This window comes from Nicotiana tomentosiformis, chromosome 3 (genome assembly GCF_000390325.3).
Source record: "Nicotiana tomentosiformis chromosome 3, ASM39032v3, whole genome shotgun sequence".
Lineage (NCBI taxonomy): Eukaryota > Viridiplantae > Streptophyta > Magnoliopsida > Solanales > Solanaceae > Nicotiana > Nicotiana tomentosiformis.
The window spans coordinates 124,120,751-124,133,917 of record NC_090814.1 but is presented as its reverse complement, the minus strand read 5'-3'; the positions used below and the strand labels follow the sequence as shown (position 1 = coordinate 124,133,917).

The following is a 13,167-nucleotide window of genomic DNA, read 5'->3' as shown; positions in this document are numbered from 1 at the left end:
AAAAAGTTCATCTTTTTTACAAAAATAAAAATAAATAAATAAAAAAATGAGAATTTCCTATCAAAAGGACCTAAAAACTAATTATTACTATTATTGTTATTTAATTGATAACCTTTTTTTCTTTAAATCATGAAGTCAGTCTGAGCAGATAAAATAGCATGAGCTATCTCAGGTACAAGGACAAGATAAACATTTGAACAAGCATCCTAAACAAGGATATAGCAATAGCACCAATACAAGCCCTACTATATCATTACACTAATCATCCAAGAAGAAATACTCTCTCCATCTGCAAGAGAATTTATTTCATCCTGTCATGTATTTGTGGTTCTTCAAAGATAACAAGGCTAAAAATATATACATTTATGCTAAAATTTTCTCTTAATATATGTACATCTTCGAGTTCACTGTTTCAGTAGCATTAGCTGAATATGTTATTTTTGAGATGACAAGGTCCTGAACAAGAAGATACCTACACCGCCAATAGCAAGAGTAAGAAGCAGAGGAACACCAATTGATTCAACAACTTCAGCCATTCCTTCGGTCCTATCCATTCTTCCTTGGCGAGATCTTTCTCCATTGAGTTCACGGAGGATATTGCTCAGATTGTCTATCTGGTGCATGATCTGACGCTGTGATCTCCCAATGAGAAGTACCTGCTCGCAAGATGGTTTGCATCAGAAGCATAATTGTCTAAATTGACTACCCCCTCAGTCCCAAATTGTCCATTTTCCCGATCTTCTTGAGACAATTCCGTTAAACTTGGATTATGGTTCTTGTTAGAGAATCTTTTAGTACTTGGAAACATAAGTCATTAACTTTCAGTGCATCTCTAGTAAGTATTATTTTCAAATGATGAATTATTCCTCAATCGAGTTTACTCTAAAAGTTGGTCAAATAGATCAAAAGGCAAGATTTGGACAACAATTGGCTTAGAAAGTATACCAAAGTACCCACGCCACCTCCTTTTGTCTCTGCATAGTGTCAAAGATGAGCAGAAGATAATCTTAAAATACCTCTTCCATAAGAGAAGATTCCCTTGCCAATTGGGAAGCAGACGATGAATGAGGTAAAAGAGAACCAGTCAGTGAGCCATTGCCTAACCCAGCCACAAAAAGAGAAGTGGGTGCAGATCCATTGCAAGCCTCAGCATGCACTGCCAAATTTTGTTGGCTGGCAGAAATTTTATTGACAGATATTTTTGAGTTTAGCTCTTCCATCCGAGATGTAAACTCATCCATTCGCTCAGTCAGCGTGGAAATTTGTTCTGAAAGTTGAGAAACAACTCCCTGAAAAAAGCATTTCTTGAGTGATCGAGAGAGAACAGGAAAATGCAAGATTAAGAAATTACAAACAGTTCAGCATAACAATTAACTACTCTTCTGGTGTATAAGAAATGATGAAATTAAGCAGAAAGATGGAAAAGGAAAAACAGTATATGCAATATACTATTTCCGGTGCACAGTAACTTTATTTTTCAGTTCTCTTTGCTGGTAAAGACTCCAGCACCAAGTTCTCCATATAGACGTCACGAACTATCTTTTTGCAAAACGAATGGATCCTTGTATGACTAATAAAAAGACTTATAGGACTTGAATAAAAGTCCCTTATCAAGATAAAAACAAACCAAATATGCTTTTTATACATCTATATATATGAACAATTGTAAATCATAAAATAAACTCTCTTGCTGTTCTACATGACTATAAAAGGGATCCATCAGTTTTTTGCAGGCGTTTCCAGCCACCAGTGCCCAGGGTTGCCAGGAGATCATCATTTGGCTTGCTTTTCTAAAGCTATAAAGTCAGTTTACTCTGGTGATTCTCAAAACCACAAAATCCAACTGAGTACCTCTTTACCTCCTAATGGAGGACTCACTTCCTTCTGCTGATATGAAATTTTTCCAAAGGTTATGTTGATTCGAGTTACACCATTCTAATATAAGGAATATTTAAATTATAAAAAAAATTGAAAGCCTATAACTTTGATCAATGGTTGGGCTGTGAATCATGGTGGAAGTCGCTAAGAGGAAAGAGTAGGAAAGGGTGAATATATTCTTGAGTGTCGATAAAAACAATTAAGAGTCAATCAATGGTGTTCAGAAGTAAATGAAACTCTTTCTCCTTTTCTTGGAGTAAAATATTATACTAGGGCTAAACTTTTTGCAATTTATGTCAAATAAATGCCCCAAAATAGGGAAAATATTTTCTAAAAGAAATTTCACAGAACACCAAGAGAAAAAACTGGAAATCAGTTCACGCACCAAAAATGCCTTCAATCTGTAACCAAAATAGTGGAGACATTAAATTCTCACAAAAACCTAAACTTATTTCTCAGAAAAGTTACCTGGTTAGCCACTGGTGCTGGAGAATCTGGGATTCTTCCATCATATCTTCTACTATTAACCGCAAGTTTTGTCAGCTTGGACAGGTGTTTTTCTCGTTGAATTGAGTATGTATGTGGGATACCACTGCCAATAGTTACAGGCGAACAGATGAAGATTTTTTCAGTCCATGACTTTTGCAGAAATAAGTAGGTGGTGGTTGTTTCCGGACAGGATAAAAACATCTAAATAATGGTGCAATACGTATAGACTACTTTGAGCAGTAGTTAAGATAATAATTTAGCCTATGACCTACCGATTAAGAAACTTTGTTCTCCTATCTGCCGAGGCTCGGGATAAAGCTTCTCTAGGGCTTGAGACCAAATCATCGTCTATGCTCAGCTTTGTCTTCAGATCGTCTGGCAATGCCTGCACAGTCTGTAATACTCAGAACCAGGAACATTGGAAAAGTTTGTATTTAGTTAAAATTGCTCTTACCATAACATCGTTTAAAAGCTTCTCCAGCTGAATTTGTTCAATGTAAGTGCGAGGAATATATGAAGCATCCAAACCCAGAGAGTCAGCAATAAATTTTACATATAATCGATCTCTTCCTTGCACCTTCATAAGAAAAAAATGGAAATAATAATAGCAATTAACTTCAAGCCAACAAATGACAGAACTGAGGAAGAGGAAATTCATTTCTAATAGACTTCACATTTTTCCTTAAGTCGTCAGCAATTTGGAAATTTAAAACTGAACTCACATATTCACCAGAAAATAGCTCCATAAAATTTTCTTCTTCATTGATATTTGTTAAACTTCTTCAACTGAAGTTTTAGGGAACTCCTCTTCCTCCTTTTCTTCATTTTCAGCATGCTTCATGTCACGTTTATAATTTATTAAATAAAAACAAAAAATTTAAGGTAAACACTCAAATGATAGTGATGACTGATGAGCGAGCAAGTATCCAGACAGGATATTTCTCCCAAATACAATCCTTACAATTGTCTCAACCCCAGAAATCAATGATTCTTCCAGTAGATTAATAAAATGAAAGGTCAGTCGATTGTGCCATGCCAAGTCTCAAAACATTCACTTACTCACGGCCTAGCCGCATTCTAAGTCTATGCATTGGCTGGGTAAAGCCTTACAGAGATTCTTTAGGGGGTCAATGACACATATCTTTACCTGAATTCCAGATGAAATAAAATAAACCCAAATGCTCAATACAGGAGACAGATAAAAAGACAAAAAAATAAAAAAGAATAAATAAATTCTATATTGCAAATCATGATTCCAAACATTTAAAAGAAATTAAATCAAAATAAGATAAGGGCGACTAAGTAATTTGTGACTGTCATACCTGAACATACCGACGATTAAGTTGCTCCAACCAATCTGTTTTCACACAAACCTTGTCATCAGAGAAGATGTGGCTGCTCCTTTTCAAAATGGTCGCAATTGAATATCCTAATGCCATCAAACCACCAAGAAGTCGTACACTGACCTCAAAGGTGATTCTTGGTGATATAATGAAAGGACTATCTGTCACCCATTCCTGAAAGAAGAACATGAAAATCCTCAGATGATACAAGATTACTATTTCTTGACATTCCGCACAATACCTTTAAGAATTCAATAGATACCAATAATGTACCCAAAATTGGTAACACAGAAATAAATTCCAAAGTTGAAAGTTCTTGACTGCTCATTTATGTAGAAAGCAGAATAACAAGCTGAAGCGCAGCATTTGAGTTTTGGTGACAGGTGAACTTGGATTCTCCTTCGAGGTATCTTCCTTGTAAGTGAGTCAGATGTCATCCACATTAGAATGACAAATAAGATCTGATTTATCAACGATTTTGATACTACAACATCTTGTTTTCATCGTAAAAACAAGGTGCAGGAATGCTCTATCAGGGGAAGACAAGATGCAAATAGACCAAGATGGAGAGAGATTAGATTATGATGTGTCATATCATCAAAATGTTAAAATGAAGTTAGTCACACAATAGACTGTATTCTATGGTTTAGCGTCCACATATCTATGACAGAACAGTAGGATTCTACTTAAAAAGCCTTAATCTGTATTAGATTGATTGCTATATTTCTTCTGTCTGTATGATATGGGACAACTAAGGACAGATTTCTCCAGCGAGCTCTATAACCATTAAAACCTAGAATTTAAAAGGTAGTTCATTCAGCATACAGTAAATGACCGGCAGTACATGCTGACAGCATTCTTGCTACTTCACTAATGGAATATATGCAATCGCAATCAAATAGATCATATGAAGGATCCAAGTAGCTTAACCAATATCAGGCAAATTTACCATCTGATATGGGACAGGACAAAAAAAGGTGACAAGTAGTCCAACTATTACTAACTGATATGCTCGGCATGTAAACAAGGAATTTATCGGTCACACCTCAAACATAAGAGTGTACTTTCCATCCTTGTTCCTCATCCTAAGATATGATTGGCAAGCTTCAGGATCTTCACCAGGAGGTAGGAGATAAATATCATAAGTTTCCTCTGTAATTTCCTTGTGTTCATTTGGAAACACAGCCTTGATCTGGTCTACAGTCACAGTTTTTGTTGACTGTAATATATTTAGAGCGCATCAGTCCCAAAAGTTGTGCTTGCAGTTCACAAGTAACCTTGTAGTCACAATTCAAATGGAACGTAAAGAGAAAAGTCAAAATGTTAGACCTTTAAAACATATGTTGGGTTCTGAAATCCAGCGAACGGGTTAAACTTGTTGATAATTTTGATATGAGCTGTCTGTAGATCAGGCTCAATAAAGGCTTTGTACATAGGATACACCTATTGGAAGAATGACATAAGGTTTATTGTACTTGGTTGCCAAACTAAATGTATAAAAAAATTTGAAACAGATATGTCTTGCAATATATTATTAAAACAACAGAAACGGAACCGTTTCCGAGATTTGTTGGATTATCTCCTCGGGCTCTTGTCCAGCACGTTGAATGTCCCTGAGAACCCGTTTCACTAAGTCAAAGTGCACTCCACCAGTGACAGACACACGGAGATCTAGTAATGGCCTCAATTTTTCACCCAAAGCATATATCCCTTCAATTATAACAATTCGAGAGCTTGGAGCTTCAAGTGTTCTGTCAAATCAATGGTCAGAAAAAGTAATGGGATCAGAAAGAAGTAGAAAACGTGTGTTTTACATTGGCAAGTAAAAAAATAAAACATTTTGTATGGAACCGGTTCTTGATTATAAATTTCAGATGTTCTTCCATTAATGTCAGCTAGGTAAAGCTCTTAATTGTATTTAGATAGGTCTCTCTGAATCTCTCCCCTCTTTACACCATTCTTTTCTTGTTTCCTCTTCTCTCTCTGAACATATACTATTAGCTCTTTATATTCCTCTTGTTGATCTTCTATTAAGATCTCTGTGTATACACAAACTCGTTCGATTGTGTATATATCAGGTCATGAATGTAACTAAAAACCACGTGGGGCGTGGGGGGATCGGGATGGCTGTTTCACAAATCACAACTCCCTGTCTTCTTCACCAGTAAATCAGATAAATGATGAGCAGAACTTCGCTCAAAAAGTTAATGGACATTATGAAGGTCTAGATTAAGAATGATGTGCAATGTCATTCATAGGCTTCAATCAAATGTTACATACAAACAGTAGAAAGAAAATAGACGTCTTAATGTCTTTCAAATAAAAAAGTGGTTAATGAGCAGTACGAATATATTTTTGGGTAAACCCCACCGCAGAAACCTCCTACCCCTGCACGACAAGTATTTTTCTTCAATCCCTCTCCTTGAACTCCAACGTATACACAAGAAAAAGAAGAAAATCCTAGCACCAAGGAACAATCTAAAGAGGAAAAAGAACGTGAAGAAAGAGAGGGATCCATAGAAAAAGCAGTGTGTTGTCAGGAAAAGTAAACAACGGGCTAGCAGAAATAGTGAAGAGAAGACAACTGACCTATAACCCACGCGAGAGCTAGATTTAAAATCGTATATAGGAACTTGAACAGGCTTCCCCGCTTTCAGCCCATGTATATTCTCGAGCAAAGTCTCATAGTCTGTCAAGCGTGGATCTGTTTCAACAATACCAGGAGATAAAAGTAATAGAAAATCTTCACTTAAATTCAATCATTAGTCACAGCATAGCTTCTACTCTCCTCGGTAATAAGGTGGCAAAAGAACATTAAAAACTAAAGCAGAATAAAACCGACTATGCTGAGTGCTGAAATGATCCAAAACAGTAAAATATGGCCTAACCATTTCCGCAAGACCACATGCTGGGAGTAACATCTCAAAATGCAAGAACACTCAATCAAATTGCACTCTTTATTCTTTATAGCAAAAACACACATTCAAAATGCAAGGTAGATGTCAATTCTAGGTTTTCGTTTCAAAAATAAGTGCATTGTTTTCTTCTATGATCCTTTGTGGTATTCTACAGGAACACCTTATGCACAAGGCCTTGTGAGCCTGATATACAAAGCTATATATCAAGATTTTTCAAGAGTTGTTTATAATCAATGATTTTAAAACTCTAGTTCTTAACTTTCCGTCAGCTGAAAAAAGTTAAACCAAGAAACTCGTCTGTTATTTCCTTCCTGATAAAGATGTGCAAAAAGCATTAGGGGTTGCATACCGTGACATAATTTCACTTATGAGACAAATTCCAAAACTTCTAGCAACATTTATTTGATGATGATAATTGGTTCCCAAACTCAGCACCATAGAATCCAGAGAGGTTTAGACTCATGAACAGTCTTCACATAAAAATGAACAAACTGAAAACCTAAATTAAGGAGAGGTGACAGCTGTACACATCAATCATCCGTGAAAGAAAGGAGCAATAAGATTTGCAAATTAAGAAACTGGCTAGCACCCAATATTTATTCATTAATTCAAGAAGACTAGATACTTTTGCATTTTCAATATTTTCCTTATACTAACAGTGGTCTTGCTCTAGCTATGAAAATAGTATTCCTTGTTAGAATTTTACTCTTATCATTCATTATCACATTAACCAGCTGCAAATGCAGCCTGAATATTCTTATTATGATTTGACTTTTAAAAGATTCATAAATCAAGAATGCCATGTAAAGTCAGGAGATATCAATCAGCCATACTGCTGCAGGCCTAAAATAAATAAATAAATGGCTCCCTTCTTTGCCAGCTTTAACTTTTAGATGAAGTAGTAGCAGCGAGATATAAAGGGTTTAAGCTACATTCTTTGGCATAGATATATACTTCGCCTTAGCAGTGTGCTTTAATGAATCGTACAAAGTATTTGTTCAATGATGTCTTCATCTTTCATGTGCATATGCATATATACATTTAGATCAGGGATGAATTTAGAGAAGTGTTAAAACTGCTAGTTTTTTTTCTTTTCTTTTTCCTTTTTTTAATAACAGAGAAATCTCCAAGGGGTCAGTAGTGCACGATTCAGAACTCGGTGGAGAATGAGCCCGCCCCTCTATCCTTCTACACTTAAATACTAGGCTTTCATATGCGGCATGATTTAAAACCCGTGACGTGCACCTAACACCCACCCATCACGTGTTGCACTCTTCCACTAGACCAAAGCCTTGGGCAAGCTATGGGTCATGGAAAATAAATGCTGTATTCCTTAACCCTAAATGGAAACAGTTTCTATGTTCTCAGTGTGGACTCCCTAACAGTGTAATCAACCGATCTCGAGATTTCTGGCTTTTCTAATTGGTAGTACAGACTAAAATAATTCACTCGGACTGATTACTGGGTGAGCGTTATTTTACTAGGAAATTTCATAAAAGCTTTCGCCAACAAGATATTCAGCTCAGATTATTCTCCTCAAGGGTATGGTTTTATTATATAATCACTAATCCAAAATAAAGTCACCATGTCTTGGTTTCAAAAAAATAAAAGTCACCATGTCTTATCTATTGTAGATGATAGAAGTTGGAAAAACTTTATCAGAGTAAAGGAAGAAACTATGATAAATAGATGCACAATGTTTCCCTTCTGATATATAGAAGAATATTTCCTCAAAGCTTATTTGATTTTTAAGATGCTGCTATGCATGCTTCTATGAAGATAGTAGAAGATGGGTAAAGACAATGCCCGTGCAATAATCATTCTTAGAAGAATTCACACTTCTCGACCGTTATACTTTGTGATTACAATTTGTTAGTTGCTCCGTAAGGACATCTATGCTCAGGAAGATGTATCCAGATGGATGACTTGGATGGTAACAAACTCTCCTATATTAGTACTTTAATTACTTTCAAGGCAACCAAGTTAACAAAACGAGAATTACAATCAGAATAATCTCTCAAAATTTTCTCTCTTCGGTAAAGGAGTGGTAAAGTAGAAACACGTAATAAGTGTATTAGATATATATCCCCAATTCAATTTTCTGTGAAACAGAGAGTTTGTGCATGCTTCTCTATGATTTCTTTCCAAATATATCATTTAAATCCTAGTGTTTGCAATCTCCTTCTCCATATGGAATGATATCAACATATCCCACACTAAGAGAAGTCTGCAGGTTGCTATGTGAAGATGATGCAAATAATCAAACAAATGCTACATAAGGTCGCTATAAGAATAAATCATAGACATCAACAAAATTATCTCATGTAATAACCTATCAGAAAGACCGAAAGCAAGACTACCGTCGAAGTTTCCATCAATGATACGACTGGGATCATTGTAGTTGTCCATGTTTATGATAGCAATACTAGGCATAACATTCAGGATCTTTTCTGTGAACACAGTCTTTCCGGCCCCTGAAGGACCAGCAACTCCCACCAGTACAATTCCTTCATTCTTCTGAACCAACAACTGGCATGCACGGATAACTATAAAGAAACCCTTCTCAAATGATAATTGATCTTGAATTGGGACTATCTCATAACGAGCAGAGTTGCTTCTTTTTACCAATTGAACTTGATCTCTTAATAGGCCAGACCTTCTTCGAGGTGAATCGGCACTTGAAAGAGTATCCTGGGCCATTAAATAGCTCAAAATTCTGCAAATTAAGATGCAAATAAGGAATTTAAATTAAAACAGCAATCAAAACATTATGGTAGTCTATGGCCCCCTGAACGTCTTTTAGGGGGAACAAGATATATGACATCATCTGCAAGAGAGTTTCATTCGCAAAGAAAAGTTTCAAGTTCTGTATTTGTTTGGCATGCTTTAAACAAAAAATTAATTTCCGCAGATATCAGGTAAAAGTATCATTTCTTGAAAGGATACTGATCAATTCAGAGGCGGAGTCAGGATTTTAAGTGTATGGGTTCAGATTTTTAAGACATGACCGCGACCTCAAACTAATATACACAATTATAACACTAAGAAACGAGTACTAATATTTAATATATAGTTAAAAAGTAACCACCACTTAACACAATATATGACTATAAACATTATCGTTATAATTGCACTTGACGACTTGTCATGTTTTGAAAAATAAAAAATGATCACATCATTAGGTAGGTCTTTAAGTTTCAACATTTTCTTCTCTATATAAAAAAATAAACAATCATTCAAAAAGTTATCATCAATGCAAAACTTCATAAAAGTAAAAGTTCTTTCTACCATTGCAGTAGCCAAAGAAAATATCATTTAAGCAAAAAAACAAGTCTCCATATCTCGTGAATATTTGTTCCAAAAGTTCACTGAATAATGAATACTAGATGCATAGAAAAGCTTTTCTACTTTCCTTTTTTCTTTTTGCTAATATATGAAGAAGATTATCAGATGATGCAAAGTTCTCTCACCAGCTTAATGTCCACATCCTTTTCTAGCCTAAACAAATATTGCTATAAAAAATAATTTTTTTTATTTAAAAAAAACTATTTTGTAGTCAACCATTACAAATTGAATATCTCACTTTAATTTGTATTTGCACAATAAAATAAATAAAAATAAAAGAGGTGAAGAATTTAAATCGCTTAGTGTTTGTCAATGAAACTTTTGAAGCCATATATAAATATAATAAAAATTTATAAGTAATGGAAAAGAACAAAATATATGGTCCACCTTCCAATTGATACACAAATCATATTCACGTGGCAAAGCTGAGAAAAATTAAGAGGTGGGTCTAAGATTTTAGGGGAAGCAGATAAATAAAAATATAAAAAGTCGAAATGAAAAATTCAGCCTTTGGAATCAAATATTTTAAAATCAAGTAACATTTATTACTTAAAAAATCAAAAGATAAAAGAAAGGCAAACAAATAAAAGAACATGGAATAGCAGGGATGGACCTTGAAGAAAAATAGGACTAGTTGGTACTATTGACCTTAAAGAAAAATATGACAAAAACTTTAAAAACCTTAACTCTTTCCCTCACTTTTCTTTTGATTTTGATTGGGGAATAACTCTCTCAAAGAAGTAAAGGACAGCTGGGGCTGTTTTGGAGCTTTTGTCTTTTTTTTTGGGCCTTAGTAATAAGTTTTCGGAAACAACCTCTCTATCTTTTTAAGGTAGGGGTAAGGTCTGCGTACACACTACCCTCCCCAAACCCCATTTATGGGAATAACGTAGTTAAAATGAGTAAATATTGCAATGCTTCTGGGCAGTATCGAACCCGCGTGGTCCGTATGAGTTGTCTCTGAGCCCAGAACTCTTGCCATTAAACCCAAAGCCTTTTCGTTACAGGGTTCGCCGTTGTATGTTTATATCCTTTCAATAAATTTTTCAGTGCAAATACAGGGTTTGAGAAAAAGTCACTGGGTTCGCCCGAACCCACATTCACTATTGTAGCTCTGCCCTTGCTGATCATGAGAAAATGAGGTCTCAACAATAGAGAAAAAGCATATACGTGCACACGCGTGTGTAGGAAGAATACATGCTAGTATCATCTAATCATGAACAAAGAGGTTGACCTAATGCATTTTACAACAAATAACAACAACGACGACTTTACATCTCACTCCGCAGCTTGCAGTTCACAAAATTGGAGATACTCCAACAGCGCATACCACACCACTAATTGGCCACTCACTCTATCGCAAGATGGTCGTTGCATTTTGCATCCCCATAGTAAACCAAAATGATCCTTGACTTAAAATTTTCAAAAACATATTGTTTTTCTAACTCCACTATGTCGCAAAGTGTTTTGCAGGTCCCGACACTAGTTAAAGGAAAGGTTGTAGTAGGCTGACGGCGTAAAAATAATTTAACTATGACGCATCTTCGAAGATGGATACAAGCCAACCTCACTAATTTGGGATTGACGCGAAATTAATAGATAACTAATATTCTAATGTCATTTTGATATGAAAAGAATCGCAATTTAGAGTAATTTTTCTATAGTTTATAAATATCTAAAAGTATTCAAATGAGCAAATTAATAAGCAACTGATGTTAGCACTCAAAATTAGTCAAATTAACCCTAAGAAGTAAAAGTGAGAAAGAACTCTGAATGAGAGAAACAATAATTTCTCTGAATAGATTTCCAATAAGAGTTCAAGCTAGTTACCTTACTTAAGAGCACAATCAAATGATTTAAACGGCAAAGGAGGTCCTGAAAAATAAAGGAAACTGAAATTGAATATCTAAAGGGGAGGAGGAAGAATGCCTCCAAAATTATACAGTATAGTATCTGATAGCAAGAAAGCGAAAAAAAAAAAAGAGGAAATATGAACGAAGGACTGTGCTTTTTCACACAAGCGTTCCAAAAAGAAACTACTCATGATGAATATAATCACTATATAAATTTTAGTCAACCGCCGACGAATTTCAAGATTATCGACATTCAAGCAGGCAACGTGAAAGAATCCGTACGATTTAATTGTTGCTGTTAGTTGATAAAGTGAAGTACTAATTTCAAAGATTCACCAGAAAGAACAACTTTGAGATAACAGAAGGCTCAATCACAAATTCAATCAAAACCCAAATAATTTGGAACTGCATGCAAAACCAAACAATTTATGCCAAAAACGTGAATTACAGACCTTGACCTTGAGAGAACTTCTATGCAGAGGTAATTGTGTGAGTTCCGGCAAATCCTTATACCTCTGATCAAGTAAGAAGACAAGTAATAGAGTGGTGTCCGAAAGAAGCAAGAATCTGGGTTTTTTATGATGTCTAAGTGAACTGAACGGGAAGAAGAATATAGCAAAGAGAAGAAGACAACGTGGTGGACTGGACTGCGGTTGGGTTTTAACTCGGGAAGTTACTGAGTTTGTTAGATATTTTGTTTTCGGCCGTCGCTGTAGGACAGGGGGGAAAGAAACATGTGGACTCCTTAGATAAAGATGAGAAAAAGGAGGGAAAGAAAAAGAAAACCGTAGGCCGTATCGTTGCGTAGAATCGATTAGGGGTCGTTTGGTTCATAATAAATACTAGTACTAGTTAGTAGTACTATGTGGTACTAGTTATGAAAAAATTATAATGGATGAATTCTGCAACAATTATGATGAAGGGATTGTTGACTTATTACGTATATAAACTACTTACTTTATAATGGTACTTTTGTCTCGAAGTAGTTTAGTTTTTATATTGTGATATACATATTCTTAGAAATAAATATACAAAATTTTGCATAATATAAAGGGTGTTATCTAATGCTTCCAATAAAAATGGTGCAATAGTTATATGGTAATTATTTTTCTAATGTGACCAACCAAACAATATATTATTTTATATTAAGATTAATTATGTCAATGCAATTAATTAAATTACCCTAAAAGTTTATTGCCATTAACAAACCTAATGAGTTCATTACTTAAATAACTATCAAAGTTCAGGAAATAACATACGTAATAAGTTACTTCTGAATTTTTTGTAACAATACAACCATCCAACTTAATCAAATATTCCTAAAAAATTATTTCAGCAGAA

At 35.0% G+C, this 13,167-nt stretch overlaps 1 protein-coding gene across 6 annotated transcripts; it reads right to left on the bottom strand.

Annotated features, from left to right (window-relative positions):
* Positions 1-265: 265 nt before the first annotated feature.
* On the bottom strand, positions 266-12,572 carry LOC104102004 (inorganic pyrophosphatase TTM1). Of its 6 annotated transcripts, none has more exons than XM_009609585.4 (13): positions 12,279-12,572; positions 11,804-11,848; positions 8,989-9,344; positions 6,300-6,399; positions 5,266-5,461; positions 5,040-5,153; positions 4,756-4,929; positions 3,690-3,884; positions 2,822-2,944; positions 2,640-2,761; positions 2,347-2,470; positions 1,017-1,289; positions 266-656 (listed from the first exon to the last, which is right to left on the bottom strand). In XM_009609585.4, the coding sequence occupies exons 3-13, from the start codon at positions 9,326-9,328 to the stop codon at positions 435-437; spliced, it is 1,983 nt and encodes a 660-aa protein (XP_009607880.1). In that variant the 5' UTR covers positions 9,329-9,344; positions 11,804-11,848; positions 12,279-12,572; the 3' UTR covers positions 266-434. The 6 variants fall into 6 exon arrangements, with proteins under 6 accessions (XP_009607880.1, XP_009607874.1, XP_009607877.1 ...); XM_009609579.4 differs by having other exon boundaries at positions 6,300-6,414; positions 12,279-12,570; XM_009609582.4 differs by having other exon boundaries at positions 6,300-6,414; positions 12,285-12,570.
* Positions 12,573-13,167: the final 595 nt, after the last annotated feature.

Coding starts and splice junctions, on each gene's coding strand:
- LOC104102004 (XM_009609579.4), bottom strand. CDS start 9,328: ATGGCCCAGGATACTCTTTCAAGTGCCGATTCACCTCGAAGAAGGTCT. Junction 5,154..5,265: donor TCCAACAAATCTCGGAAACG/GTTCCGTTTCTG, acceptor TTCTTCCAATAG/GTGTATCCTATGTACAAAGC. Junction 657..1,016: donor AATCTTCTCTTATGGAAGAG/GTATTTTAAGAT, acceptor TCTTGCGAGCAG/GTACTTCTCATTGGGAGATC.